Source organism: Phalacrocorax carbo, chromosome 2, assembly GCF_963921805.1.
Source record: "Phalacrocorax carbo chromosome 2, bPhaCar2.1, whole genome shotgun sequence".
NCBI classification, from domain to species: domain Eukaryota; kingdom Metazoa; phylum Chordata; class Aves; order Suliformes; family Phalacrocoracidae; genus Phalacrocorax; species Phalacrocorax carbo.
The window spans coordinates 158,286,952-158,313,280 of record NC_087514.1 but is presented as its reverse complement, the minus strand read 5'-3'; the positions used below and the strand labels follow the sequence as shown (position 1 = coordinate 158,313,280).

Here is a 26,329-nt window from a genome sequence, read left to right as displayed (position 1 = left end):
GCCCAGAGAGTTGTGGTGAATGGAGCTAAATACAGTTGGTGGCCTGTCATGAGCAGGGTTCCCCAGGGCTCATATTTGGGGCCAGCCTTGTTTAATGTCTTTATCAATGATCTGGACAAGGGGATCGAGCGCACCCTCAGTAAGTTTGCAGATGACACCAAGGTGGGCGGGAGTGTTGATCTGCTGGAGGGCAGGAAGGCTTTGCAGAGGGACCTGGACAGGCTGCATGAATGGGCCGAAGCCAATTTTATGAGGTTTAATAAGGCCAAGTGCCGGGTCCTGCACTTGGGTGACAACAACCCCATGCAACGCTACAGGCCGGGGGAGGAGTGGCTGGAGAGCTGCCCGGAGGAAAAGGACCTGGGGGTGTTGGCTGACAGCCGGCTGAGCATGAGCCAGCGTGTGCTCAGGCAGCCAAGAGGGCCAACAGCACCCTGGCTTGTATCAACAATAGTGTGGCCAGCAGGAGCAGGGAGGTGATCGTGCCCCTGTACTCAGCACTGGTGAGGCCACACCTCAAATCCTGTGTTCAGTTTTGGGCCCCTCACTACAAGAAGGACATCTTGGTGCTAGAGTGTTTCCAGAGAAGGGGAACGAAGCTGGTGAAGGGTCTGGAGAACAAGCCTGATGAGGAGCAGCTGAGGGAGCTGGGGGTGTTTAGTCTGGAGAAGAAGAGGCTGAGGGGAGACCTTACTGCTCTTTACAACTGCTTGAATGGAGGTTGTGGTAAGGTGGGTGTTGGTCTCTTCTCCCAAGTTACTAGTGATAGGACAAGAGAAAATTGCCTCAAGCTTCGTCAGGGGAGGTTTAGATTGGATATTAGGAAAAATTTCTTCACTGAAACGTGGTCAGGCACTGGAACAGGCTGCCCAGAGAGGTGGGGGAATCACCATCCCTGGAGGTGTTCAAAAAACATGTAGATGTGGCACTTCAGGGCATGGTTTAGGAGGCCTGGGGGTGTTGGGCTGACAGTTGGACTTGACGATCCTGGAGGTCTTTTCCAACCTTAATAATTATATGATTATGATTCTAAATTGTAGGTTTCTTTTCTGCTATTGATCAGGCTGCTTCTGCTAAGAAATATTATTCAAGTTCTTGTACATGTCTGTAGAGCCACACAACTTTTGTAAAATTGGCTAAAGATTATCCATGGAACATCATGATTTTTACAAGGTACAATTTCCCATCTTTTAAAATACGGCAGAAGGGTGGGGAGAAATGGAGGAATAGATAGAGAAGCCCATTCCCTGTATAAAAATAATATATTCTTGTTTATATTCAGTGTTCTGGAAGGTAAGGTTAGCCTTTGGGATTGTTTGTAATTATATTGAAGTTAAAATGTGTTTGGGCGTGCCAAACATTTATAGTCCATAATGAGTTTATTGCATACAATAATTGTGGGCTCAGTAATTAAAACTTTAAAATTACTGCTATTTTATTTAATATAAATGATAAATCAAGGATTTCATTTGACTTTTTGTAAGTTAAAACTAGGATGTGTCAGAAACATCAATCTTAAATTTCATATTATGGTAATTGTATGTTAGGCTTCAAGTATGGGAGTTGCATGTGTATAAAAGCCTTTGATAAGTCAAAAATATTGGCTAAGAACAGAATTTCTTTTAATTTAGGTAATATATATATGTTTTAAAATAATTTATAACTATAATGATTGAATAATTTTTTTTCTTTTTAGGGCTGCTCTTCCAAACGAGAGATGATAGCAGTTTCTGCAGTTGCTTTACAGGATCATATAATACACAGTCATCAGCTCCAGAATCTTTCATTAGCAGATCCTTTTAAGTCAAGGACAAGGAATACCAAGAACATTTACAAATCCGTGAACAAAGAAATGGTCAGAGCAGTAGTAGATACTGGACTAAGGAAAAAGAGCACTCACCGCAAAAACAAGGAGGATGCAGAAAAGGAGTATCTTCTTGATCCCAGTCCTCCACAGCTAACGTTAGGTAAACTATTACATTCTGATTTGTGAATTTTTGTGTTTATTTAAAATGAACTAAAATGAGGAAGCTAAGCTTTCTGTTCAATATGACAATTTAATGATAAACAGCATAAAATCTTGTTTTAAAATTTGTCAAAATTCAGCAGCTTAGGCCATCAGGTAAACAATGGAATTGCCGTCAGTGGCTTGAATGTGTCTTTTCATACCTGAAATGTATTAATAAATATTATTCTTGTGACAATGAAGGTAAAAATGAAGAAACTAGTGCATCTTGATGAAGACGAATTCTTCATTAAGAGACAGGAAGTCTACTTTTTTTTTAAATAGGTTCTGTATATTGACTGTCATAATTTTCTTTACCTTATATTCTCATGCAAACATCAGTGATTTTGATATTGTATTTATTTGGGGCAATGTTTTAGCATTAAGACTTTTTAAGTGTATTTGAAATGGTTTGTTTTATTCCTTATTCAGTAAAAGGACATTTACTAGTGCTGCATTAAATGTATTCTTTGTTAATACATACCCGCCTTTACTCAAAGTTAAAAAGGTTTGTTTTTACAATGGTCCTGGGGCTAAACCCAGGAAGAATTAACACCTGTAGTTAAATACCTTTTTCAAATTTAGAAGCAAACATGCAACAAGATAAAAGTCACAGATGTGAGGGCTTGGAATGATGCCTGGTGAGAAAACTCACTTTTAAATAGTATTATAATAATATAGTTGTACAGCAGCGACAGGCAATATTGCTTAAAAAAACAAAGCCAGGGAGCATCTTAACAGACCAGGAGTCCAAATGGGCGTTCTCTCTATCAGTTTCAGTCTTATATTTCCCTTTTCTAAAGGTTTCTACGGTATTCTTGCCATGAACATCAACTTGTCTCCCTCCTTTCGGTTGTCTTGATTAGGGATTTCTCAAAGGACCTTCCAGCTCCACAATTTTCAGTTTTAAGCATAATGAAGTTTCATCATCAATAATAATTGTTTTATTTATTCTTTTTCGTAAAGATGCCCTTAGGCCTCTCTGAAGATCGTGTTGCCTTTGCTATAGTAACTGTGACAGGAGTCCCCGCTCTAAAGAACCATGTAAATCAATGAGGCTCCTTACAAGCACAGGCATCTGCCTTTTGGAATCAGCTGAAGGTTAAGAGGGTAACTTAAGATAATACGCAACAAGTGAGTGTAACAAGTGATAGGACAAAGGTAGTCAGACAAGGTGATTATTACTATGTTTATATGGTTATAGTTCTAAACATGGGAGGGTTTTTTCTTTGGTTCATTTTGAAGAGGAATTTGAAAGAAGAGAGGATGGGGGGGGGAAACAGCAGAGAGGTACTGGGGTTAACGCAAATAAAAATAACAAGTGATTATGGAAGCTAAAGGTTGTGGGGAAAAAATGCAGCCCAAGTGTGAGCATGTTCTCTGCAATTATAAGAAAGACAAAGTATTTTCTCTTTAAATCACAGCATTGACTGAAATGTCCTGTATGAATGCTTGTGCAAGTGATTTGAAAGAATGTGCTGAAAGGTTTTTAAAAATTACAGTTGTTTCTGGGTTTTGCTTATTAGGATTTTCAGTGATAGCCTCTCATTATTTTAAAATGCTTGTGTCAAGCTTTCTCTTCTTAATAACTATTGTGTGGTTTAAATGTTACAGCTGTGAAAAAACTTTGAAAACTTAATGCCCCTTTTTCTTCTTGAGTTTGTGGGTAGTCAAACAAAATCTCACAGGCCTCTATCATTAAATTTTTCTCAATAGGGACTTGTGTCCTAAAATCAAATAATAATAGTTTAAAGGTTAATATGTGTAATCATTTTGCTAACGTTCATTTTAGGATAAGTAACTCACTTGGTTGTAAATGGGTGTGTCAATAAATGGGTTGGGCTTGTAAGCTTGATGCATAAGCATGAAAACTCCTGGCTGTCTTGAGACGTGACAAATGTAGGGTTTCATTGCTTGTATTTATTCAAAGTGCTGCTTTGAGAATATCTTCATAGAGCCTTTTGCTTCATCCACATATCCCTTCTTGTGTCCCGCTGCCAATTTTCCTTCATCAACTATGTTGTATGAAAGCTTTCCTTCTAAACACCTGTATAACCTGTCCCTCACAAGTATCCCATCTGCTTTATATTATTTAGAAGTTAAGTTTTGCCGCCAATCTCTTCCTATTTGGCAGCTTTTATCATCCATTTGTGAAAGTTTTAAAAAAGCATTTTTTTCTTACCCTGGGGTTATACAAAAGGCTTTCTGCAAAGCCATCTCATTGTCTTCCTTAGTCTCTGACCACAGTGCTTGAAGAAAATCAAGGGTAGACATTTTTTATGTTGTGATATTGTCTTTCATGCTGTGACTGGTTTGCTATTGTGTTTGCTCCCTGCAAATCCAGATTTTCTCATTATAAAGACCATCGCTTGTATATATTGGACTATCAAAATGGGATCTTGTTTCCTTACTCTTAAGTATTACTGTCAGGTGAAACTTGGTATGTTTTTACTGAAACTTTTATCATGTATTTTATAATTTGATTCTTATTTTGTAACAGAAGCACTGTTCTGTGCAATATATGCTCTTCAAGGGTTGAATGGTCAAGAGGGAAAGCAGTCATGATTAGGAAAACTTCCCTGTCACTTAGCTACCAATTTCAGCAATTGATGAGTAAGCTTTAAGAAAACTACATGTTCTGAACTAGTTTTTAGACTCCAGAAAGTTTGCAGGATCCATCATGTTCTCTTAAAGCTCATATTGTTTTTTACCATAAAAAGCACCAGATAAAAGCATTTAACTGCACCAAAAATGGATAAACAACGCTGTTTTATGTTAATACAGTGAATATTTTAAAATCTGAAATTACAATGCTGTAAATACACACGTATGCACTTTGCTGCTTGACACGGCATGGTTTGAATCCTAGCCCATAGCCTGCAGGCAGAGCTGCGAGCTCCTGCATGTGCTGTGTTTGTGTCTGGGTATTGAGTTGTCCAGGAACTGAAACGGTATGCCTCTAAGACAATTCGTATGTGACCACCGATGTCATCCACAGCATTCACTGACTCAAGTTTTCTTCTGATACTTAGGTTTACATGCATTGCTTACTTTTGACTTGATACCTTTGCAAGGGTAACAAAAGTAACAAGGTAGGGTGTATGTGAACCAAACCATATGCAGAAAAAGCACTTTCCATGTAGATCCAAAAGCATAAACTGACCCAGCTTGAAATCTCAAAGCCATCCTGTTGTTCTAAGATATGGAATCAAATTGATTTACGTTTGAAGGATGTCGTGAGCTCACAAGGAAGTAGGTCAGGCAGATAGTTCAACTAGAGGGAAGAAAGTATTCCTTATAATTCCTTTAGTACCTCACAAAAGTTCTTTTAAAAAGATCAAAGACAGTTTTGTGCACTTTTAAATGATTAACGATACACATCTGTAGATGGATGAGCTCAGGAGCAGAATTCTTCTCTCAAAAATTAACAAATCCTATCCTAGAATAATCAGATACTTGAGCATGGGGATCTCATCAATACTGAAATATCTAAAGGGTGAGTGTCAAGAAGATGGGACCGGACTTTTTTTCAGTGGTGCCCAACGACAGGACAAGGGGCAGTGGGCACAAGTTGGAACACAGGACGTTCCACCTCAATATGAGAAAAATCTCCTTTCCTGTGTGGCACAGGCTGCCCAGGGAGGCTGTGGAGTCCCTTTCCTGGGGATGTTCAGAACCCGCCTGGTCATGGTGCTGTGGCCCCTGCTCTGGGTGTGCCTGCTCAAGCAGGGGGGTTGGACAAGATGATCTCCAGAGGTCCCGTCCAACCCCTACCATTCTGTGACCACCAAAATCCCATTCTTGGGTTTGTTAGGATTCCTTTTCTCTTTGTGACTAACTAGTATAATGGGTTTGGATACACGGTCTGTCTGATGGGAATTTGAAAGCTCATACAGAACAAATAAGTGCTGCTTATTAATGTCTGGTTTATGTAAAGATTTTTGTATGAATGAAAGAGTTGACCCTTTCCCTTCCCATTTAGAACCAAATCTCTCATCTAGGTGTCACCAGCTTGCATTCAAACTATTGCACGTCCCTCTTCCTTTCTGGTTTTAGCAGATACCATTGAGGCCTCATGGACTCGTGTTACTGGCTTTTTACACATACCTTGAGCGTTCCTCTGTTGACTTTGATCAGTCCACACGAGCTGCATCCTCTGGTCTTCAAAGATGACAAAGATCTATTCCTTGCTCTACCGACTAGCATATGTTTTACTACAGAGATAGCGACACTGGACTTTATCTGCCATCTGTGGGGTCAGGGGGGAATATCGTGTTTTCATTGATTCCTTCTTGGAGAAGGCAGAGATTTCAGACAGGCATGCAGCAAGGCACCTCACAGTTATCACTGGAGATCGACAAGCTCAGCTATCACAGTGATGCTATCTCTGGTGTCTTGTAATCATCTCTTTTTGGTTTTTTATGCTCTTTTTTTCTCTTGCATCCATGACAGGCTAATTGCACTTCAGCATTTTGCACCAGCAACAGTTTTTTATTATACCACTGTGTTAATTTTTATTTTTGATAATACAAAAACATTAGGCTGAAGAAACCTTCACAAATTAATTCTGACAGAGACTTTGTTTAGTACAAACAAAATTACATTACTGTGCATTGTTACATTGTCTACTTAATATTCCCCATCATAATACCTGTGGAAAGGTATCAAAATAAGTTCAATTACTCAGCAAATAAAAGTTTACATTTAAAAACTTCTTGTATAAATCCTGTATGTAAAAGAAGTTCTGACAATTACTGAATAGCTAACCGATAGTAGGAAGTATGTTGCCCACCAGTGGTCTGTCTGATGATAGATTTATATGAAGTATCTGTATAAAGTATTTTTAAACAAGTTCATCACTGATTAATTTCACATGAAGAAAATCCATTGTCTGCATTTGCCAATGGGTTTTATTCAGTGATCTGTTGTTGTTGTCTACAGCTCAGAAGCTAGGCCTAGTCGAGCCTCCTTCCTTGCCACTAACTACTGAAGAATGGGCAAAAATAAAGCAGAGATCCATGCAGCATGGAGACTCCATACAGCCTTGTGCAATATGCAGGGAAGAATTTGCACTTCAACCTCAGGTACGTGTATAATGGTGTGGACTACACAATTGTATTTAAAAAAATTTTTCCAGAGCTACTGCTAAAAATCATTAGCTGGAGGAAGAAAGGAAAGAAATTAAGGATTCTAGTTTAAGACACCATTTAGCACTTAACAGCTGGACACAGCTATCGGTAGTCAACTCTGAAAGTATCTTGGACATGGCATGGTAGAGAAAGGTAGGTAGTGTTTGTTCACTTCTGAAGTTATGACAGCAGAGAAGGTAATCATCCCTTTTATCTGTTCTTGCAAAGCAGGTATAAGCTATTCTGTACTTCATTTAAACTCCTGTGAGATACGATCCTAGCCTTAATTCATCAGAATGGTAAATCTTTACTAATTACACGATTTAATTTTGGTTTTCTCACAAGTTTTGTTAATTGCAGTTTAGTTCAATAGTTATTTCTATCTGGCAAATTGAGGTAGGTGTACTCTTAATACCAGTCACTTCCTTAAGTTATATGAAGAAATGCTTGCATTTTACCTTTATGGCTTTATTCAATGCATGTGTGTAGCATAAGCATAAATACATCATGCTTTATCAGATCCTCTCATCTATCATCTTGAAAATATTAAGCAAAAGGGACAAGTGACTGATTGAAGAAGAGTGCTGCTTCAGAGAGGTGATGATGGTAATTAGAAGAATTATCCCAACTGCTTACAAGTTTCTTTCCACAGCACATTCTAGGGTGGTTTCTTTTTGCCAGTTCCCCTTTTTAATTTTTCTTGAAGACTTTTTACAAACGAGTCTGTGATGTGAACCAAGGTCTTTTAATAACCTTCAATACAGGGCTTTTGCTTCTTTTTACAGCAACATTAACTGAAGGTGTACAATTGTCCAGAGACAGGTGGGATGGATCTGGCAAAAGACCATTCTGCCAATTTCTGGCTACCCTGAAAGTCTAAAGCTTCACAAGAGAGAGCAAAAGACAGCACTCATTAAAAAGGTTACTTCAGATTTGGCACAAAAAGGGAAATGCCTCTGGAATTCTTTTTGTCCTCAGTATTTCGTTAGCTTTCCTCCCTCAAGGGAAAAAAGCCACTGTATCTGAAAGCTTTCCCTTCAGCTGGCTGCTAGCTGTTAATCCTTTTGTGTTTGCTAGCTCAATAGTGCACACTGCTTGTTCTGGTTTTCACTCCTTTCCCAGTTTTTCCTTCCTCTAAGAGCCAACTGCCTTTTTTGTCCAACTTTGCATCTTTTGTCAGGATGGAGATCATCAGCATTTGGTGGGAATTTAGGTCAGATAAAGGTGAAGTTTTCTTGTAGCCTGTGAACATGCTTTCTCTATTGTTTTGGGGTTTTTTTGTGTGAAATGCTGCATTTGATGTATATCACTTTTGAAATTTAATGTCTCTGTGAGGAAAAGGGGAAAAAATTAGTTTACATTAAGTACTTGCTTTATAATCTTTTCCTCCAGTCAGTAGCAGTTGGCATGTCTCGCTTTCTACCACTCCATGTGTTTTTAACACAAAATTCACATATTGGTTTAAGATGTAATATATTAAATAATTTCTGTAGGATGCTAATTTTATTTTCACTGGAAAGACCTTCAGTGGTAACAGAATGAAACTGACGACCTTCCAGGCAGTCAGAATTTTTCTTGTCAGCATTTTTTACTTTTCAGCTTTTAGAATGGTTTAAAGTCAGGTTATTTTTTTCTTTTGAAAAACAGGTGCTGCTTTCGTGTTCCCATGTATTCCATAAAGTGAGTACATTTTTATATAACTATTCAAGCACATAATAAATTAGTATTTTAATTCAGCTACTTAAGTTAATATCTTAATGAATTAAATGTAATCATCTTGAAAAGTAATTTTGATTCCAGATTTTTATGGTGAGAAATATAATTTAAGGCTCCTTTATGATGAGGCACTTTATTCCATTTTATTACTTTCTTAAAAACCATATGTGAAAACATAGTTTTTCACTGAGCTATACATTTGTATTCTAAGCGGGAATAGTTTAATGAAATTTCATGCAAATACATGGCAGTTTACAAAATTCTCTTAACATTTTATTTATAAAAATATGCATCCTGTAGAGTGTTCGTGGATAGATGAATAAACTGGTTTCACGTTCTGTAATCTATCCTGTTCCAATGATGTGAAATATGTTGTAATTGCAGTTATCTTTTCAGGCATGCCTGAAAGCCTTTGAAAAATCTACAGGTAAAAAGTCCTGTCCTATGTGTAGAAAAGAGCAGTATCAGACCAGAGTAATACACGATGGGGCACGCTTGTTTAAAATGAAGTGCGCTGTTAGGTAAGCCTTACTTCTGCTACAGGTGTTGTCACTGGATAGTATTTCTTTCTAAATAACGTTCAAAATGCGTTAAAACTTCAATAAGAAACTAGACGGAATAAATGCACTGCAAAATTCAAAGTTTTAAAACATGGATAAAATTGTTTCATATAAGTAGTAAAATTATGTAAATTTGAGTTTCCTTTTCTTGAGCAAAATCGTTTCTTACAGAATTCAGGCTTCCTGGAGAGGATATATTGTTCGAAAATGGTATAAAAACTTGAGAAAAACAGTGCCTCCTAAAGACAGCAAATTAAGAAAGCAGTTCTTTGAGAAGAAGGTATGTTGCATTGGCTTCTTTGGTCTGTTTCTTTGCTCTGATTCAGCTCCCTTGAATCAAACCTGAATATCAGCTTTCTACCTTTTCATTTATTGCTTCTTATTCATATCCAAGAGGCAACATGGGAGGTACTCAGTTGTTCTGTTAGTCTGTTCCTTCCATTCCCTTTACAATGTAGAAGCAAGAAAAATAATTTAAATATTTAATTTTAAGGTCTGCCTTTTGCCTAAGCCAAGAATGGTGACCGTTTTGTGAGGCTCTGTATTTCCCTCTCTTTGATAAATCACAGTAATCTGTTTTCCTATAGAATTAGATGAAGGGGGTATAGTAAAGGAAGAAACAAATCCATAAACAATCATAACCTCTTTTCACTGTGATTGCTCCCTCACTGGACACTGAACTGGATAGCTCCAGTCTGTAGCTTTGCCCTTTAGCTTCTGCTCAGACACAAGTCAGACTGTAACAAATTAGGGTCCTGACCCCATACAAATGAGGCCAAATCGGGTGCAAGCATTTTGCAATGACCCCACTTGCCTTCAAGTTAAAGCTGCTGCAGCATCCCTGTGCAGTCCTCAAGTCCTCCCTTGCCAGCTCCCAGTCTTCCCCCAATTTAGTAACAGCCAGCCCACCTAACCTTTTGGTTAACAAAAGCTGCTCTGACCCATCCTCTGCGATGACCAAACCGTCCCTTGGGGAGTGAAAGAAGCCGTCTTCAGTCCAGATTACCCAACAGCCTGGTTAGCAGACAATGCCATGCAAGACAGCCATTTCAATGCAGCTAGTGAATGCAGCTAGGAAAATACTCTTACCCCATCAGTGGTAGGTTTAAACCAATACCTAAATTGGTTGTTTGCTTTTTAAATCACTGCTTTAGTTAAACAGAAGAGTGCTTGCAGAAAAAGTCTTGTTACTGTCTGTCATTGTGTTCACACTTACTTCGCTGTATCCTGTTGGAGGAGAGCTTTGGAGGCAAAGACCCTCTCTTGCTGGATTGGCACCCTAGAGGTGACCTTGCAGACTCTTGCAACAGAACTGGTACCACTCTCCTGCTGGTGTGGTAACAGTGGCAGGGGGAGACAGGAAACCCTGCTGTCAGCCATAACGCTGAGACAGCTCACTGGTTGCTACGGTGCCTTTGTAATCTGCAAAGCCCCCTGTAAAAGAGAAAATGTATATGGAGGTAACTGAAGAAAGCTAATGTTACTTTGAAAGTGTTCAAACACGGAAGGCTGGAGGAAGCGAATCCTTGGGTGGATTGTGACTGCCCTCAAGCAGCACAATGAGAACAGAAAACAGAACAACTTGGATATTTCTTCATGGAAGACTGGGGAAATAGTCGTATGCTTCTTTCCCAATAAGGTTCTCAATTTTCTGCATGCTCAAGATGCTACGCTTAGCTATAAACAGGGTCTCAGTGAAGGGAAGTTGGAGAAGGCTTCTAAATATGCCGAAAGTTGCAGCTGAGTGTCATTTGTTAAAATTTCTTTCACCGAACTGCAGATGGCTACAGTAGCGGTCTACCACGCTGCCTACAACAGGCTGGCTTTTGGGGCCCCTGCCAAGATACCTGTTTTAGGGAGAAACAGCCTGCTAGACTGCCTGCATTTCATCATATTGTTAGCCACGGGACGGTCTTAGTGTAAGATAGTTTCCACATATAGCCCGCAGCACTAGGAAATCATTCTCATATGTAGCACTTTGGGGTTTTGCAGGGAACAAAATGGGCACTGCGTCTTCACCTTCTATTAACAATAAATTTATGAAGTCTTCTCATATGGATTAGCCAGGTTTAAATGACTTCCGGCCAATTGTGATTCAAGGATATATACTTATTTTTTCCTAGTGGCTTTCAAGTCGGAATTGTAGATGAGTTTTCCCACTGTTCACTCTTATGCTTTTAAGTGTTGGTTAATGAAAACACTAAAGAAATCTTTCACAAGGAGCTATCCATTTCCAGATGCTAAAATGCTTTTCTAAAATAAATTTTGCCCCTCAAACTTGTGCTGTGCTTTTAAAATGTCGCTCCCTAAACATTAGCATAATCAAATGGCATCACCATTGGGAAAAAATCTAATTTTTAATAATCCTATCTCCTCTGGAAGGATCTCAAAGGTTAAATGTCAAGTTTCATACTCTTAAATAAATATCACATAATAAAAAGCAAGGTCTGAAATATTAGTACTAGGAAGGACACATATTACCTGTTTCAGGGTGCTACAGTAGCCCTTATTACACCTATCGTTAAAACTTTCAATAATCTAGATCAAAGGAGATAAGAAAGGTCACTGAAACCAAAGCAGGCTACTTTTTAGCACTACTATGTACAGAAAGCAGGGTGTTGCTTCAGCATGTTAGTTAGTGGATTTCTTTGATCCTACCTATAAATGTCACTTCTGTATGTCATTTAATTGTGGTGTAGTCTTTTACTGGTGCAATTAAATCTTTTCAAATGCATTACATTATCTCCAGCTTTGCTAAAAACCTTGCTGTTGTTCAGGAAGTGAGGTACGTCATTGTGAAATGATGTGGTCAACTTTAGTTTCTTCCTCCCCCCCTCCACATGATTTCTCCCAACGATTTTAATTTAAATCTCACCAAACAGTATAATGGTCCTGGAATTTGTTTAGTCGTTTGACTTCCTTTATCACACAGAGATGGTAAACATTCTGTTGCTAACTTGAAGTGGCTCCAAGCAGCAAAACTAGGAGGATATTAAACCAGTAAAAGCTTATCAACAGATTCATTGATATGCTGTAAATTCCAGCCTTTTCATTTTACTTTTGAGGGTTGCCATAAGTCAACACATTAGTAAGCAATTTGCTGACATTGGATCACTTAAAAAGGCTTCCCTATGGACAAAGTTCACCTCGGTGCTTTGTTTCATCATTTTATTTTATCATAGTCTTGTGCTGCTGTACAGACAACTGATGTAGTTTAGCATGCCGATGGAGTATTATTTCACATATTCAGTTTATGCCATTCTATGCAAGTTTTAAGAAGTCACAGACATAAACTATAGAGGTATGGTGTTTTCAGAAATAAATTCAATTGATCAGTTTCACTTGTTCTAGGGAAAAAGTTTACTCAGTATTATGCATTAAAACACAGCAGGATTTAATATTTAAATCCTAGAAAGTGTTAATGCCTATAAATCACACAAAATGCTTATTTCCTTTCTGTCCATGCTGCCAGTTTGCACCGATTTGCCAGTTAGCAAAAATTTGGGGTTAAATTTCAGTTACACCTTTTTTTCATCCCAGCCTTAGAGTTTCTTTGCTGATTGATGGATATGGGTTGGGTCAGGTCATACTGCAGAAAATACAGGCATAGCTCAAAGCAGATAGTATCTCAGCAGCAGGGGAAGTTAATAGATCACTGGCTCAGGCAGGAGAAGGGTTTTCCTCTATTTTTACAGTTTCTACTCAAGGAGACTAAGGAGAGGACTTTCAGAGCACTCAGTGAAATGGCAAAGAGAAACACAAGTGCAAGCTCAGGGGAGAAATGGAGAGTTTGTCCCTGCTGAGCAAAAAAAGGAGCAAGCAGCACCGGGGCATTGCTTGCTTCATGCAGCCCCTGCCCCTCTCTGCCCCTGCGCTCAGCTCTCCTGGTCGGTTAGTTTTGCTGAGCAGCCTGTCCAGACATAGCCTAGTTCACTAAGACAGGCCAACTCCTGGCGCTGACCACCACGTGCTGTCTGGGTTGCTCCCATGTTCACAGAAATAGACCCTGGGTAAAGGCAGAGTTAAAACATGGTTGCTTTTCCTTACATTTTGGGTCCCGAGAGGCTAGTGGAAAGCAGCGTCACAGCTGCTCCAGCTTTGTTACATCCCCCTAGCTTGCTTATGGAAACAGTTCAGGTCTGTTCAAGTTTGATACCAAGGTAAATGAAGACCAAGCACAAATCTGGACCAAAAGTGTTTTCAAGTGGCTCAGCCTTTACTTGGTGTTGAACAGAAACCAGGAGTTGCTTAAGGTTTAGGTATACTCTTACCCTGTTCTTCCTGAAGTCAGATTTTTAAGTGAAATCAGTAAAAAGCAGTTAAAATTGCAGTGTGGAGTGGGTTCAGTTCCAGAACCCAGCGAACAACAGTTCAGATAAACAATAACAGTCCTAGGAAGTTTTAAGTAAATACACAAACACATTGAAATATTAAAGACATAACCTGACTGAAGCACAGTGCATCAGTATTTCATGTCTCACTCAGAAAGCCCACAGTGTCATGGTTTGGGATTGTTTTGAGACCATGAAGTGTAAATATTGAAGGAGGCCTGTGGTGGGATTCTTGTTTGTTTTTTTGTTTACACATACCACGAGAGGTCAGTGTGTATGTCTGTGTGGGACAGAATCAGATTTTTCTTCTTTCTTGACAGTGAACAATCATGGGGGGAGCACAAGGTTACCCAGCTGCTCCGTGCTAGACACAAATTCTCTCACAGAGTATGGAAGAGACTGCTGCTTTGCCTATCATGCTGTGATTTGAATACATACACTATAGGAGGGGCTTCGGGCGATTTCTTTTTTCTATTCTCTTTTTAAATTTATGTTAAGCAAACATACCTGTTAAGTTACTTGTACTGACAAATGGATGCAGCCTTTCAAGTGTGCTGTTGTGTTAGGGATAATTTGGAAATACAGGTCTCAGCAGTGAATCAAACCATAAAATAAAAAGATTATACCGGATCAAATCTAACATTAAGAAGCAAAACAACTTGCCTTGTGATGATTTTCACTATTTCCCTTAAGACTAATGTTAGAAGCATCCACCTAAGTCTTTATTGAGAAAGATTTCCGGTGAAACCCACAGACACTATGGACATAAGTCAGTTCTTCTAAAAAACATTAACTGATAAATTTTTTCATCATCTTAGAAGACATTTCAAAAATTCAAAGTTTAAATTAAATCTTAGAATATTAAGTCAGCTTTTCAGATAGTTTTTGTGGAGTTTTTGTGGAATTTGGGCTCTAGATTCCTTTGGGTCTAGAACAGTTCACGTTGAATATTCCGCTATGAAGGGTCATTTCAGCAGCTGTAAGGCAGCACACGCCCTGGTAGATAAAAGCTACTAAAAGAAGGGAAATGAAACAACACGGAAGTGTTCAGGTACCATCGGGCTGTCTGACCTTGGCAACCACCCTTCCGCCACCTCACCTCCCGCTTCCCATCCATCCTCCCCGAGAAGAGGGCTCCCTGCTTTCCCATGAAGTGTCCACTGGCAGGAGAGGTGTGGAGAGAAGGGCTCGCATTGCACGGTCACCGCCCAGGTGTTGGAATACTCCTTAAAACTGCTGAAAGCATTTACTAGCAGAGTCACAAAAGGCAAGTCTAAGACTTGCATGACTCCCTACAGAGCTTCCACCTATTGTGGCAGCTGGGATGGCACTGGAGGACGTGAGCAAAAGAGGCATCCATTGCTTTTAGGTGGTTATTTTGCTGAGCGCTAGTGAGAGCATCTTCAGATACAGTGCCCAGATTGCTGAGGCCCACGTGCAACACGCAGAAACATACTTAAGGCATTAGGACATAAAAGGACAAAAAAAAGACAACACCCAAGATGCTTCTTCTGTCATTGCTTATCACGCCTTTAACCAAGCCCCAGCGATGCGCTGGTTTCCCATCAAGTAACAAGCACCTAGCTACGCTCTGTGCTTCCTTTCTCCAACACAGCAGTACCCTCTGCACCCCTGTGCTGCGCCCGTAGGGGTTAACACCAGTACAGCTACTTTGGGAAAGTTCAGCGATGAACACCCTGTGTATCCTTTCTAGAAAAACGGCCCATCAGTGGCATCTGGGGGCCTGATAGCTTTAACCTCTGAATGAGCACTGGAGACCAGCTACGAATCGGAACAAGATTCTACAGGCCGTGCAACTCCTCAGGGCCGCTTGTTGCGATTCACCCGCATGAACTGCCTGTAGGTAACGCCAAACCTAACAGCAGTCGGGTTTCTTCTCAGGTTCAACAGATCAGCCATCGGTTGCTGAGTTCTTATGACATCAACCTGGACGAATTTTTTTCTGAGATAGATTATTCTATAGCTGCAAGTCGAGATGTGTTTCAGCAGGCGGAAGGAAAAGAAATATTAATAAGTGAAACTGACTGGGAGAAGATCCAGATGCAGGTGGGTTGGCTTTTAAGTAGTTTTGCATTTATAAGCTCTTTCATGCTCTTTTGAGGCATGGCAGTCTTTTCAGCACAATTGCGTGGGTTTTTTTCTTAAATTTTGGTCCATCTGCTCCAAAACAGAAATATTAAAAACGTTTTACAGGTCAGAGGTTTCCCTCAGCAGCATCACTCTTCTACTCAGATAAAGAGCCCAAAGAGGCTGTAGACAAAGTGAGAACCAAAATGCTAACGGTTTCTCAAAATACACTAGTCAAAATGTGCACATTTGAATTAGCGTACTGCTGACATAGTTCCCTTCCATTGTTTCACCACAGGCTGGTTGGTTTGTTTTGACTCAGGCATTTCGGCAAGAGATATTTGACTGTCCCATCTGCATCACGCCGCTCAGTCCTACAGTTCATCCTGCCGGCCTCTTCTCTGGTAACAGCAACCCATTTTCACAACAGGCCGTTCTGCTTTCTTGTTCACATTTGTTTCATCGTACCTGTCTTCAAGCATTTGAAGAGTTTTCCTTGGGAGAGCGACGTATTTGTCCTTTATGTCGCTCATACTATCAAAAGAAAATCCTCAAATGTTGATGCACGTGGCTCATAATGAGCCACCTCGTAGATCGTAGCTGACAACACGTGTACTTCTAACTGTGGAGTCTTCTCAGAGCCACATATTCCAAGAACAAATTATTTTGCATGGATGATGGTACTCACCTTGTATTTAGAGAAATAAAAGTTAGAAGGGTGCTGTTGCTTCCCTTTTACATTCAGCTTCACCTTCGGTCTTCCAGCATATTTTTTTTATTCCTCTGTCACTCCCACCCTCCTCCATGTTCGTTTCCCTTCCCAAAGACGAGCCACAGTGTCTCAGGCAGTGTGGCCATTCCCCAATACCCTGTTAGCATCCCCCACCTCGTTTTTTCCACCTGATTTGATCTGTAGCAGCAGAGGCTCCCACTCACAAGCACTGCTGCTACTGCAACTCGTGGCTGTAGCAAGAAACGTTTTGGGGCATTTTGGTTGGTTGGGTTCCCCCCCCCCTTTTCCTTCAGCCACACTTACTAACTAGAACCCTGGCTGCTTCATCTGCCTGAACAACTGCCCAACTCCAGAGAGCTGTAGGTAGATAAAAGCAGCCCTCGAAGATGTGGGATCATTTCAGAACTTCAGAGGACCTGGAACACAGCAAGTATTGACCATTTGCAAGAGAAATAAAACCATGATTATGACTTTTCAGCTCTGCATTGCTGAAACTGAGCCAGGTCACCACAGATAATTTGTAAGAAAAGTATGAGCAAAAGTATAAAGACAGAAGTCAGAAGCTGAAACGAAATAGCAACATATCAAGGTAATACGAAAATTAATTTTGCCTAAAAAGGCCGTAACCGGTCAACTGATAGCGAGCTTCCAAATAACGCCGCCAAGATCAAGTTGTGTCGTGCATCAAGTGAGGCGGTCACTGCACTACCAGGGCCGGGGACGTCCAGCCTCAGGTTGGGAGTGGGAAAGGCTGTATTAGAGAATGAGTTGATAAAAATGTTTTACAGACAAGCTACTGGTCAACTCTGGTTTTGGGCAGCCAGGAAGCTGTCCGCAGGGCTGTCAGGGTTGGTTGTCTCGAAGAACTCAGAGAGAATGCGTGACACTCCAAAGAAACTGATAAACCTATCTTGACACTGGGGAAGAGGGAAGAAATCCTGGGGAAATGCAGGCATTAGTTTCACTTCATTTCCCAGAAAAACACTGTTACAAACTACTGAAAAAGAACTAGCGTTGGACGCAGGATGTGCCAAGAGGAAGAGGATCAGATCAAGCCCATTCAGTTCCTTTCTGTCACAGGATACGGTCCTGCAGATGAAGCATAGCGTCACAAAGTTATAGTGCAACATATACACTTGGGCAGGAATAACCCGCCGTATGAGATGACCTGCATCTTACATCTGTAACAATACAGAGACTTTCTGCAGAAAGACATCCAGAAATAGATTTGAGAACACAAGTTCAGTATGAACGAACAGTGTTGCAAAAGATGACCACCAAAAAAAACCCAAACAGAAGAGTGCAGAAGACATGATGTGTGTAGGGGCTCTGGCTCGGAGGTGTCTGGCTCCAGCTCTGAGCTCTGCATTTCTAGAAATGCGAGGGTCCCCACAGGCGGCAAAAAGGACAATGAGAGGCCAGCATAAAACAGCTGAGGGAGCTGGGGGGCACTTCTTACATCAAAAATTAGGGAATGTAACCTTTCAGGTGTGGAAAAAGCTGTTGCAAGTGGAAAGACTTGTCTTACTATGGATGTTTGAGAACCAAAGTAAAGTTTAAAGCATGGCAAGGGCTGTTCACATCTGATATTTAGAAAACCTCGGACAATTAAACACTGGAATGCACCGCCCGGAGACAGCCCAGAAATCGCATCAGAGTCCCTGCCAGGACGGTCACGTACCAGGAGCAATGCAGGCAGGTTTGGTCCTGTGCTGCTGGATGGATCCGGCGTCTCCAGGTCTCCTCCAGCCACCTGATCCTTGAACTTTAAAAACACCCTAAAATCTCCTGTGAAATGGAAAATTGAAGCTGCTTAAGTTTCAAATAGTTCAGGAAACATGGTGGTCAGGTTTTTAATCTTCAGTCAAACTATTAAGCTACTGAAAATGACTTACACATCACGTCATCAGCATATTCTATAAACAAACCCCACTTGCCTGACAGAGGTTCAAATTAATTGTGCACCCCTCATACACAGGGCCCTAATGCCTCTGAACATACAGCAAACACCATCACATACCACACATCAAGCGTTTTAAAAACCCACCCATCTGAGAATCTCAAAACCATGTTAAACTGGGGGAGGAGGGAAGAAGAGAGGAACGCAGCTATTCCCACCAACTACTGACAGGATAATTCAGAATGCCACAGAGGGTTTTTTTTTCTTCATTGCTTAAAATAAAGCAAAACTCTGTTATGAATCACACTTTAACTTTATTGAAAACACAGTAAAAATAAAATCTTCCTACAAAACATTCAGTGCAACTTTACAAACAAAGGAAAACACACATTACCACTGCTTTTCACAAAAAATTCTACCTGGCGAAGGTGGCAAGTATTTTAACTTAGTTTTGTAACACAGCAAAGTATCCACAACTGAGAACACTCTAAACCACATTTCTGGATGACCTAAAAGAAAGCAGGAAGGGTTTGGTGGGGAGAAGGTACGGACACAGAAAATTGTTCTGATTAAAGTGACACCAAAAGCATAATTTTTCAGCTCTATTTTACCTTGGTCTAAGACACATCCATGTGAAAGAAACATCAGCTGCTCAAGACTGCAGAGTTTACGAAGCCTTAAGCACAAGCCGGACCAAGAGGGGAGCACCGATTCCACCCAACGTCTCTCGTTCAGCCTCACACACAGCAAAGATTGTGCGTAGGTTTTGGGTTGTTGGTTTTTTTTTTTTTGTAAACTGGAGTCTTACCCAGTAACACTGCAGTGAAAAACCCAAAAGCGCACGGCAGACGACACCGACTGCCGCTGCTGCAGCGCCAGCAGCAGCAACGTCCCTAGAAACACTAGTTCTGAACTGGATTTTTACGGTCGCGCCACGCACTGCCACCCACGAGGCTGATCCCGCATGACGAGCCGGCCAGCGGCGCGCTGAGGGTGCTCTCAGCCTCCTCAGTGGGACTTACAGAAACAAAGCTTCATGAAGACAAGAGCAGCGTGTGTTTTCTATTTAGGCGATGCAGGGCTGGGCTCCTCACCCCTCAAGAAAGTAAAGGAAGTCTGGCCATACTTTTTGTGTACGTGTTTCATACGCCTTAAGACTTCAAATCCATGACCCAAATGTATCTTCCTTTTCTATCCATTTGTTTATAAAGCAATAGAAGACAGGCCAAATAAGACAAAAAAATACCTTGAAACCTACCTTTAAAAAATTAAAAGTGGCCCAAGATTGTTTTGTTATATAAAGCGAGGGAGGAGAAAGCTGCTCATACAGATTTTGTGAATCTAAGTATTTTGGCCCAGACTGAGGAATCTTACGGTTAGGGGGAAAACTGAAGTCATGCACCACTTAATGTTCTCCTTAAGCAATTAAACATACCCATTGTATTTCACAGTGCAGGTACCCCCACTGCGCTGCTTTTCTGAACGATCACTTTACATGGAGAGAAAGCATCCAAAACATGCTCGTACGCACGAAACACAAAAGGTGCAAAAAGCACACGAAGATCCTTCTGTCAGCGCCACGCAAAGCCTGATTTGATTAAAACACAAGAGAGTTGCACAGTGCCGACACACCAGAATGATGCGTCTCGATCTGCAACCGAGGCGGCAAGGCACATGGAGAGCTGTGGTCGTACTCGACAAGTCACAAGGAAGATAACTGACGAGCAGTCCCACAGAACGTCAACTACTCCAGAGTAACCGCCATCGGCACGGCCTCAGATCGGCTGTACGAGCACGTGGCGCTCAGAAGCGGGCCGGTTGTCTCACACTACTGGAAATTAAAATCACGATGACTAAACCATTTCCATCTCACTCGTAACTCAAACTTACGTGAGCTCTTGGTAACTTGTGAGAGGACCCGCTCTAATGGCAGGATTGTTTTAATGGAATCTAGGGGTAAAAACCAGATTGAGCACTAACATCTGCATCATGGAAGAACATTTCTAACTAGGGAATGTCTCTGTATAGACTATGTGGGGAAAAAAATAGGCTAAAATTGCAGCAAGTGCCCTGACACATCATCAGCTGCTGCCTGTGGAAGCACTGAATATACGAGGAATGCAGAGAGTAGCACTGTTCCCAAAAGCAGCTTCATCCAGTGGCGCTGACTGTGAAACTTAATGTAATGGCAGGGGGCTGGGAGAAACAGCAACGCTTGAGGTTAATATACAACAAACGCTTAGAAGCAATTTAGAAGCAGTATCCCAAAGTGCTCGTGTAGGTACAAGTGAAAATCAAATACCTAAAGCCTTTGAGAATCAGGATTTCCTCTTTATGTGAGGCCTTCATACAGATACATCTTGTAAATAGCTTGGAATTAGATATGTCAGGATTATCAGCATTTACAGGATATTTCTGACACTACCCCTTTGCTTGGAGTCACCTTCTATGTTTGTTAAAACATTTAATGCTATGTATATATTAAAAAATCTATGAGCAATAAATGAAACTGAAAAAGTTACTTAGAAAAATACAGTAATGAACACAGAACAAGCAGGCGTCCTCGGTTTTCTGGTGCCAAGACGTTCTGAGTTATCTTCAGAAGTTCACAGGCTTCTGTAAATTTAATGTCAAGGCCACCATTGCACTGTGAATCGCAAAACAGGTTAAGAATTTATTAAAGTTCTTTTCAGTGCTAGTGAATTACTGACATAATTTGAAACGTACAATTAACTTGCATATACTAACAATACACGTGTTTCTTCTTTCTCTTTGAAAGAAGAGTTTGAGGTGCTTCAATTATAGAACATTTTAAAAAAGCCTTCCCATTTAGTTTCCAGCCGGTATACGTTGTTACAGATCATACACCCTGTAAAGTTCAAGTGCTGTTCACACGACTGAAAATTTGCCAGCTTACCAATAATGAATTCCTTATTCAGGAGCTCAAGATTTCAGCTCCCGAAATATATGGGCTTGGGGGGGGGGGGGGGGAAGTTACCGTATGCAATATCGTCTCAGGTCAGCACTACAATAACTGCAAAAGTACTAACGCTAGGGGGTGGGGGGTCTTATTTCCTTAAAGTATTTAACGGTTCACAGTTCACATCAATACTTTTTTTAAACAAAACCAAGCATATAACCTCTTTAAAAAGTAATTAACATGGCCTCAGTCCACTGTCTCTGCTTAAATGACTTTACCTAGATTTTAAAAATTGCTATTTTAAGAATCAGAGTATATGTAAACCAACATGATTTAGCTGTCTCCCTGCATTTGGCATTCAGAATTGCAGACGCTCGCCCACTAAGCGTAAGGCTCAGCTGCTGTACGTACATACACCACCTGAGCCCATCCCGCTTCTGGGAGAGGAGGAAAAGAAAGAGAAAGGAAAACAACCTAGAACATTCTTATGAAATTAAAGGAAAGTCACACGCATGAAGAAGCCAATTGCTCTTTGTTTCTACCTTATTCCTAATTTAGGTTTGTAAGTTCTGTAAGAAAAGGGCCGTCTCGTCTTTACCGCACAGCAGTGGGCACACGTGAGCACCTCAAGTAGCACCGGCTGCTGCAGAGACACGGGTGAGCAGGGCAGGAGGGCTGCAGCGCCCTTCGCGCTCGTCACTCCCGCAGACACACGGGAGGAAGCGTCGCCCCGCAGCGCCCACTCACGCATTCGTCCCACTCGGCGCACGGCTGCACAGGCTCCCGCCCGCACCGGCGGCAGCGCCTCTGTGGCCCTCGAGGTGGTACTTCGGAACGCGACAAGGAAAACAACTTGTCAAATCCTTTAATTTCTATGACACTAAAACAGTCAACAGGGTAAAAGGTACTGGAGGAACAGGGCCAAAGATAAACATCACATCACAGACAGTAAACAAAGCTTCCTATGAATGCAAAACCTGATACTTTTACAGTAACCAATACTACTATTTTTTAGCTTAAAGTAGGAAGTATGTGTGCTTTACACTTAGAAATCCCACAATACTACAGTTCTGCCAACTGCATTTAATATTGTGCTACCAACGCGGAATAACGCCAGGAAACGGCTAACTGAACACACTTAGTTTACATCTATTTTTTGGTCTTGTGTGGTATCTAGTTGAAGATGGAAGCATTTATGTGCTTTTTGCCTCATAAGAAGCGAGGCAGATGTTCATGTTACTAAGATCAGCTGTATATACCTTGAAGGTATAGACCACCTGACTCTACATGAGTCAAAATACTAGGAATGTATTGGCAATATCCATTAATGAATTACCAGTTGCTTGTATTTAAGTGACCATATGCTCCTTTGAAAAGTATATAGCGACCTGTATCTTACACGTAGTATCTTTGTAGCATTGTGTCTGTAAAGAAGTTTTACATAAGCATGTCATCTGCAAGGGCGAAGGCATATTTTAATGTGGACAGTGTAACAATATAAACAGCTGATTTTAAAACAAAACACTGTCAGTAGTTGCCCAGGGTAGTTCCAAATTTCTCGTCCACCTTGGAAACCACACCGCACCTTATCCATCCTCCAGATCTCGGCATAAAGTCTTCACTAGGGTAGCCTTGACCCGTACGCCTCTGACTGCAAAACCCAGCAGAAGGGCAAGGAACAGGCAAGGCTGTAACATTTGTTTGGGGAGTTTTAAAGCCTTGCCTGAAACTTCTGTGCTTATCAGCAGGAACCGCCTCTGCTCAGTTTCAGTAACTGCCCAACTGACTTTCAGAAACCACACACACACATCACAACCCCATCTTCTCCTGTGTTCTTGGGTCACTGATGCCAGGACAAACATCCCTCCAAGAGCATGAAGAGCAAGACCTATGCTGGTTCACACTCCTTAGATTTATTCCTTCAATTCATTTCTTCAGTTTCACAGAGTGTATTTAAGTAACTGTCTTAAAGTTGTAATAGAAATATTTTAACACAGCTAACTAGCCTCACACCACAACTCACCAGCCCCATTATGACACGAGGACGATTTTGGTCACACAATCACTTGCGTGGACAAGTGGATACGTTTCAGTTATTTTTAACTATAATGCTAATACATAAGGCTACAAGCTCTCAGAATACCTGAATGACACCCCTAATAATAAATCTCCCAATATTTAAAATGTAAACACACTTTAAACCAACTTTTAATTACAGCTCCCTGTTCTTAGTTGCAGAACTTTGACTCAGATAAAGATTTCTCCTTAAAATGTCAGCATTAAACTCAAACAACAGAAAAGATGCTTGTAAATCTTAGTGAAATCAAGCAATTTTACTTCATCTTCCAAGACTCAGTACAACACATCGATAGTCAGTTTAATAAGCCTTGAATTTATACTAATCACACACAAAAAAGGAACTCTAGCATCATATTTACTACAGCAATATTTACATTATGCCCCAGTTCGCATCAGAAAAGGCAGTTACAAAAAAACTGAGAAATCCTCATGTGTACTGGGAGCTTGATTTCTGAAGCACTCTGGGGTGGGGGGGGAGAGCAGCTCCCACCCGCACTCCAGCAACAAGGTCTACAGCCCAGAGCAGTCACCTGGGGGAGCAGCCACGGAGTTTCTGACACAAGGTTTTATCTTATTTCGGAACCACACTGGAGAGCTTGCTGTCACCGCTTGATCGCGTGTAAGACCTCACGCTACAGGCGTACTTGTTCTACAGAAGCGGGAAACAAACGGGAACGTTACCCGACTCGCTACGTAACGGGCACGCGCTGAAGGTGTCCCCATTCCAGCCTCTTTGGGCCGTACTTGTGGCAGAGCCGGACAAAAGCACAACCAGATTTTGCACACTTACTTGTTGGGTTTTGGTTGGTGGGTTTTCTCTCTACTATAAAAGGCTTAAAGGATTCCTAAGGCTGCAGAGATGTTAAGAAAAAGGATGTTAGCACCCACCGATGCCATCCTGAACCAAGGCCTCTGAGCAGTTAAACTGTAACACCACAGAAATTCATACTACCAAGACTGAACACATGAAAGTTTTACTTACTGAGCCACCTATGTAATCTCTATAAGCTTAGTATTTAAGTTACATTATCTACACATACAGGCCTATATACATGTTCGTGTGTACACTAAAAAACAGGCTAGCAAAAGATACTGGATTATGCCACTGAACAGAAATCCTAGTAACTATAGTATAAATTCAGAGAAATAATTTACTTCAAATTAAAGAAGATTGTAAAAAAACTGCAACTGCAGCCTCCTAGGCCTGTGCTACTTGCATTGATTACAAGTACTGCTTATACACAGCAGTTCATAAGGAATTTTACAGGGATGTACTTGGTAGGGTAAGCGACCGCCATGGCACAATAGCTTACAGAACCGTAAGGACTGTGACAGGGGGTCTACACAGCTTTTTACAAAGCATACTAGGCTCAGATTTAACACTGAAGTTAATCTTCATCTTGTACTTCACTCTATTCGGTAAGACGTTGCCTGACTATCAGTAAAGCGACCTGGCATTTACAGCTAAGAACAGGAAGCTGAAAACACTGGCCTCCTAAGAAAGCTTTGTGACATTAGACTATGAACAGCCTCCCGTATCCAGCATGAAAGGAACTGTGACTTCTACCAGTTACTTCCATTTTTAACACATTCTTAGTGGAACTGTTTATCTGCTGTCAAGGATACCTGCTCCAGGTGGTTTACATTTCCAGTAAGGGTCACATAGGGCTTCAAGTGCATCTTTTATTTTAAAACCAAGTCCCAAAGTTATTCTTTATAGCTGTGTCTATACAACACAGGAGGTACTGTGCATTCACATGGTAGCAGGTTTATATCTAAAGATATGAGACTGTCAACAAATAAAAAGGAATGCATTGTTCTCTTCAGCTTCCAGTCTTCAAGGCACCTCCTGCATTAACCTACGGGGAAATAAGTGAGCAGACCAAAAGTTCACTGGAAAGAGAAGAATCTGATTCACCTAACTTCCTCAGAAGCACACATCATCAAAAAATGAGACAAGGTTGGACCCAAATTATCAACAAATAAAATCAATATAAAAATGCTGATGAGATGACAGGAATGCCGTGAGGTTGGTGTTTTCAGCTCTGGTGATTGCAGGTGATTGTTAGTCACAGTGTTTTCTGATGTCCATTTGCAGACGGCTTTGTCTCCGAGTCTCTTGGATTGTTTGACAGATGAAGTTTATCTAATCCTGCAAAACATTACATAACAAGGAAAAACTGAGGTTCTCCCATGCTTCATGCATACAGCTATTCAAAAGAGCACATACAAACCATATTCTGCTTTGTGATTAAGGACTTGGCGTTTGCTGAAGACCAGAATTGACCTGCTGGCTCAGGTAAGAATTACTTATGGGAAATTCCCTCAGTTGTATTTTAAGGGAGAAAAGTCCATTACAATGGACAAGCATGGAAGCAAGAGAAACCTAACTTCATCTTGCTTAAATCACAGACTTAGATGTTAAGAACAGAGATAGACTTGCAACCCTTTAGGTAATTATTTCTGTCTTTGCAGGTTGACAGAGTAAACTATTTCCCTTAAACTATAGCACCTTTCTGAAAAGCATCCATTGCTGACCTTGAGGTCATTGGTGATGACCTCATCACCTCTCTAAACTATTCATGTGTCTAATAATATGTTTAGGCCTACATTATTACTAATGTGTTTATCTCCATTTCCAGCCATTTGTCCTTATTGCATAGTTCTCTACTGTAAGTGCTAATTAAAGTCTCCCATCCTGTCCCGGGCAAGTACTTAAACTACTCTTTTTGGGGGGGGAGGTGGGGAAGGATCGTACATTTAAGCATATTTTATTCACAAGAGGTATGATGTCAGTCCTTCCTTGCTTGCTACAGTTTCTCCCTGAAGTCTCCTGTCAAGTCTCTAAAATTAAGGATCAAAAATGGA

At 40.9% G+C, this 26,329-nt stretch overlaps 2 protein-coding genes across 4 annotated transcripts in view; one reads left to right on the top strand and one right to left on the bottom strand.

The window, feature by feature from the left end:
* Positions 1-1,149: 1,149 nt before the first annotated feature.
* Positions 1,150-16,503, top strand: RNF32 (ring finger protein 32). Its single transcript, XM_009514158.2, has 8 exons — positions 1,150-1,173; positions 1,697-1,967; positions 6,947-7,089; positions 8,782-8,814; positions 9,247-9,371; positions 9,582-9,690; positions 15,644-15,808; positions 16,152-16,503. The coding sequence occupies exons 1-8, from the start codon at positions 1,150-1,152 to the stop codon at positions 16,389-16,391; spliced, it is 1,110 nt and encodes a 369-aa protein (XP_009512453.2). The 3' UTR covers positions 16,392-16,503.
* Positions 16,504-18,756: 2,253 nt separating this feature from the next.
* LMBR1 (limb development membrane protein 1) overlaps positions 18,757-26,329 on the bottom strand; it is a 76,455-nt gene continuing 68,882 nt past the window's right edge. For all 3 annotated transcript variants that reach the window (XM_064445027.1, XM_064445026.1, XM_064445028.1), the window contains one exon: positions 18,757-25,613. In XM_064445027.1, the coding sequence (XP_064301097.1) occupies positions 25,531-25,613 (83 nt within the window). In that variant the 3' untranslated portion in view covers positions 18,757-25,530. The remainder of the gene's footprint in view (positions 25,614-26,329) is intronic.

Excerpts from the sequence above, each read along its gene's own strand:
- RNF32 (XM_009514158.2), top strand. The coding sequence starts at position 1,150 with ATGGAACATCATGATTTTTACAAG. Across the intron at positions 1,174-1,696 it reads AACATCATGATTTTTACAAG|GGCTGCTCTTCCAAACGAGA; the intron begins GTACAATTTCCC and ends TTTTCTTTTTAG. Across the intron at positions 15,809-16,151 it reads GGGAGAAGATCCAGATGCAG|GCATTTCGGCAAGAGATATT; the intron begins GTGGGTTGGCTT and ends GTTTTGACTCAG.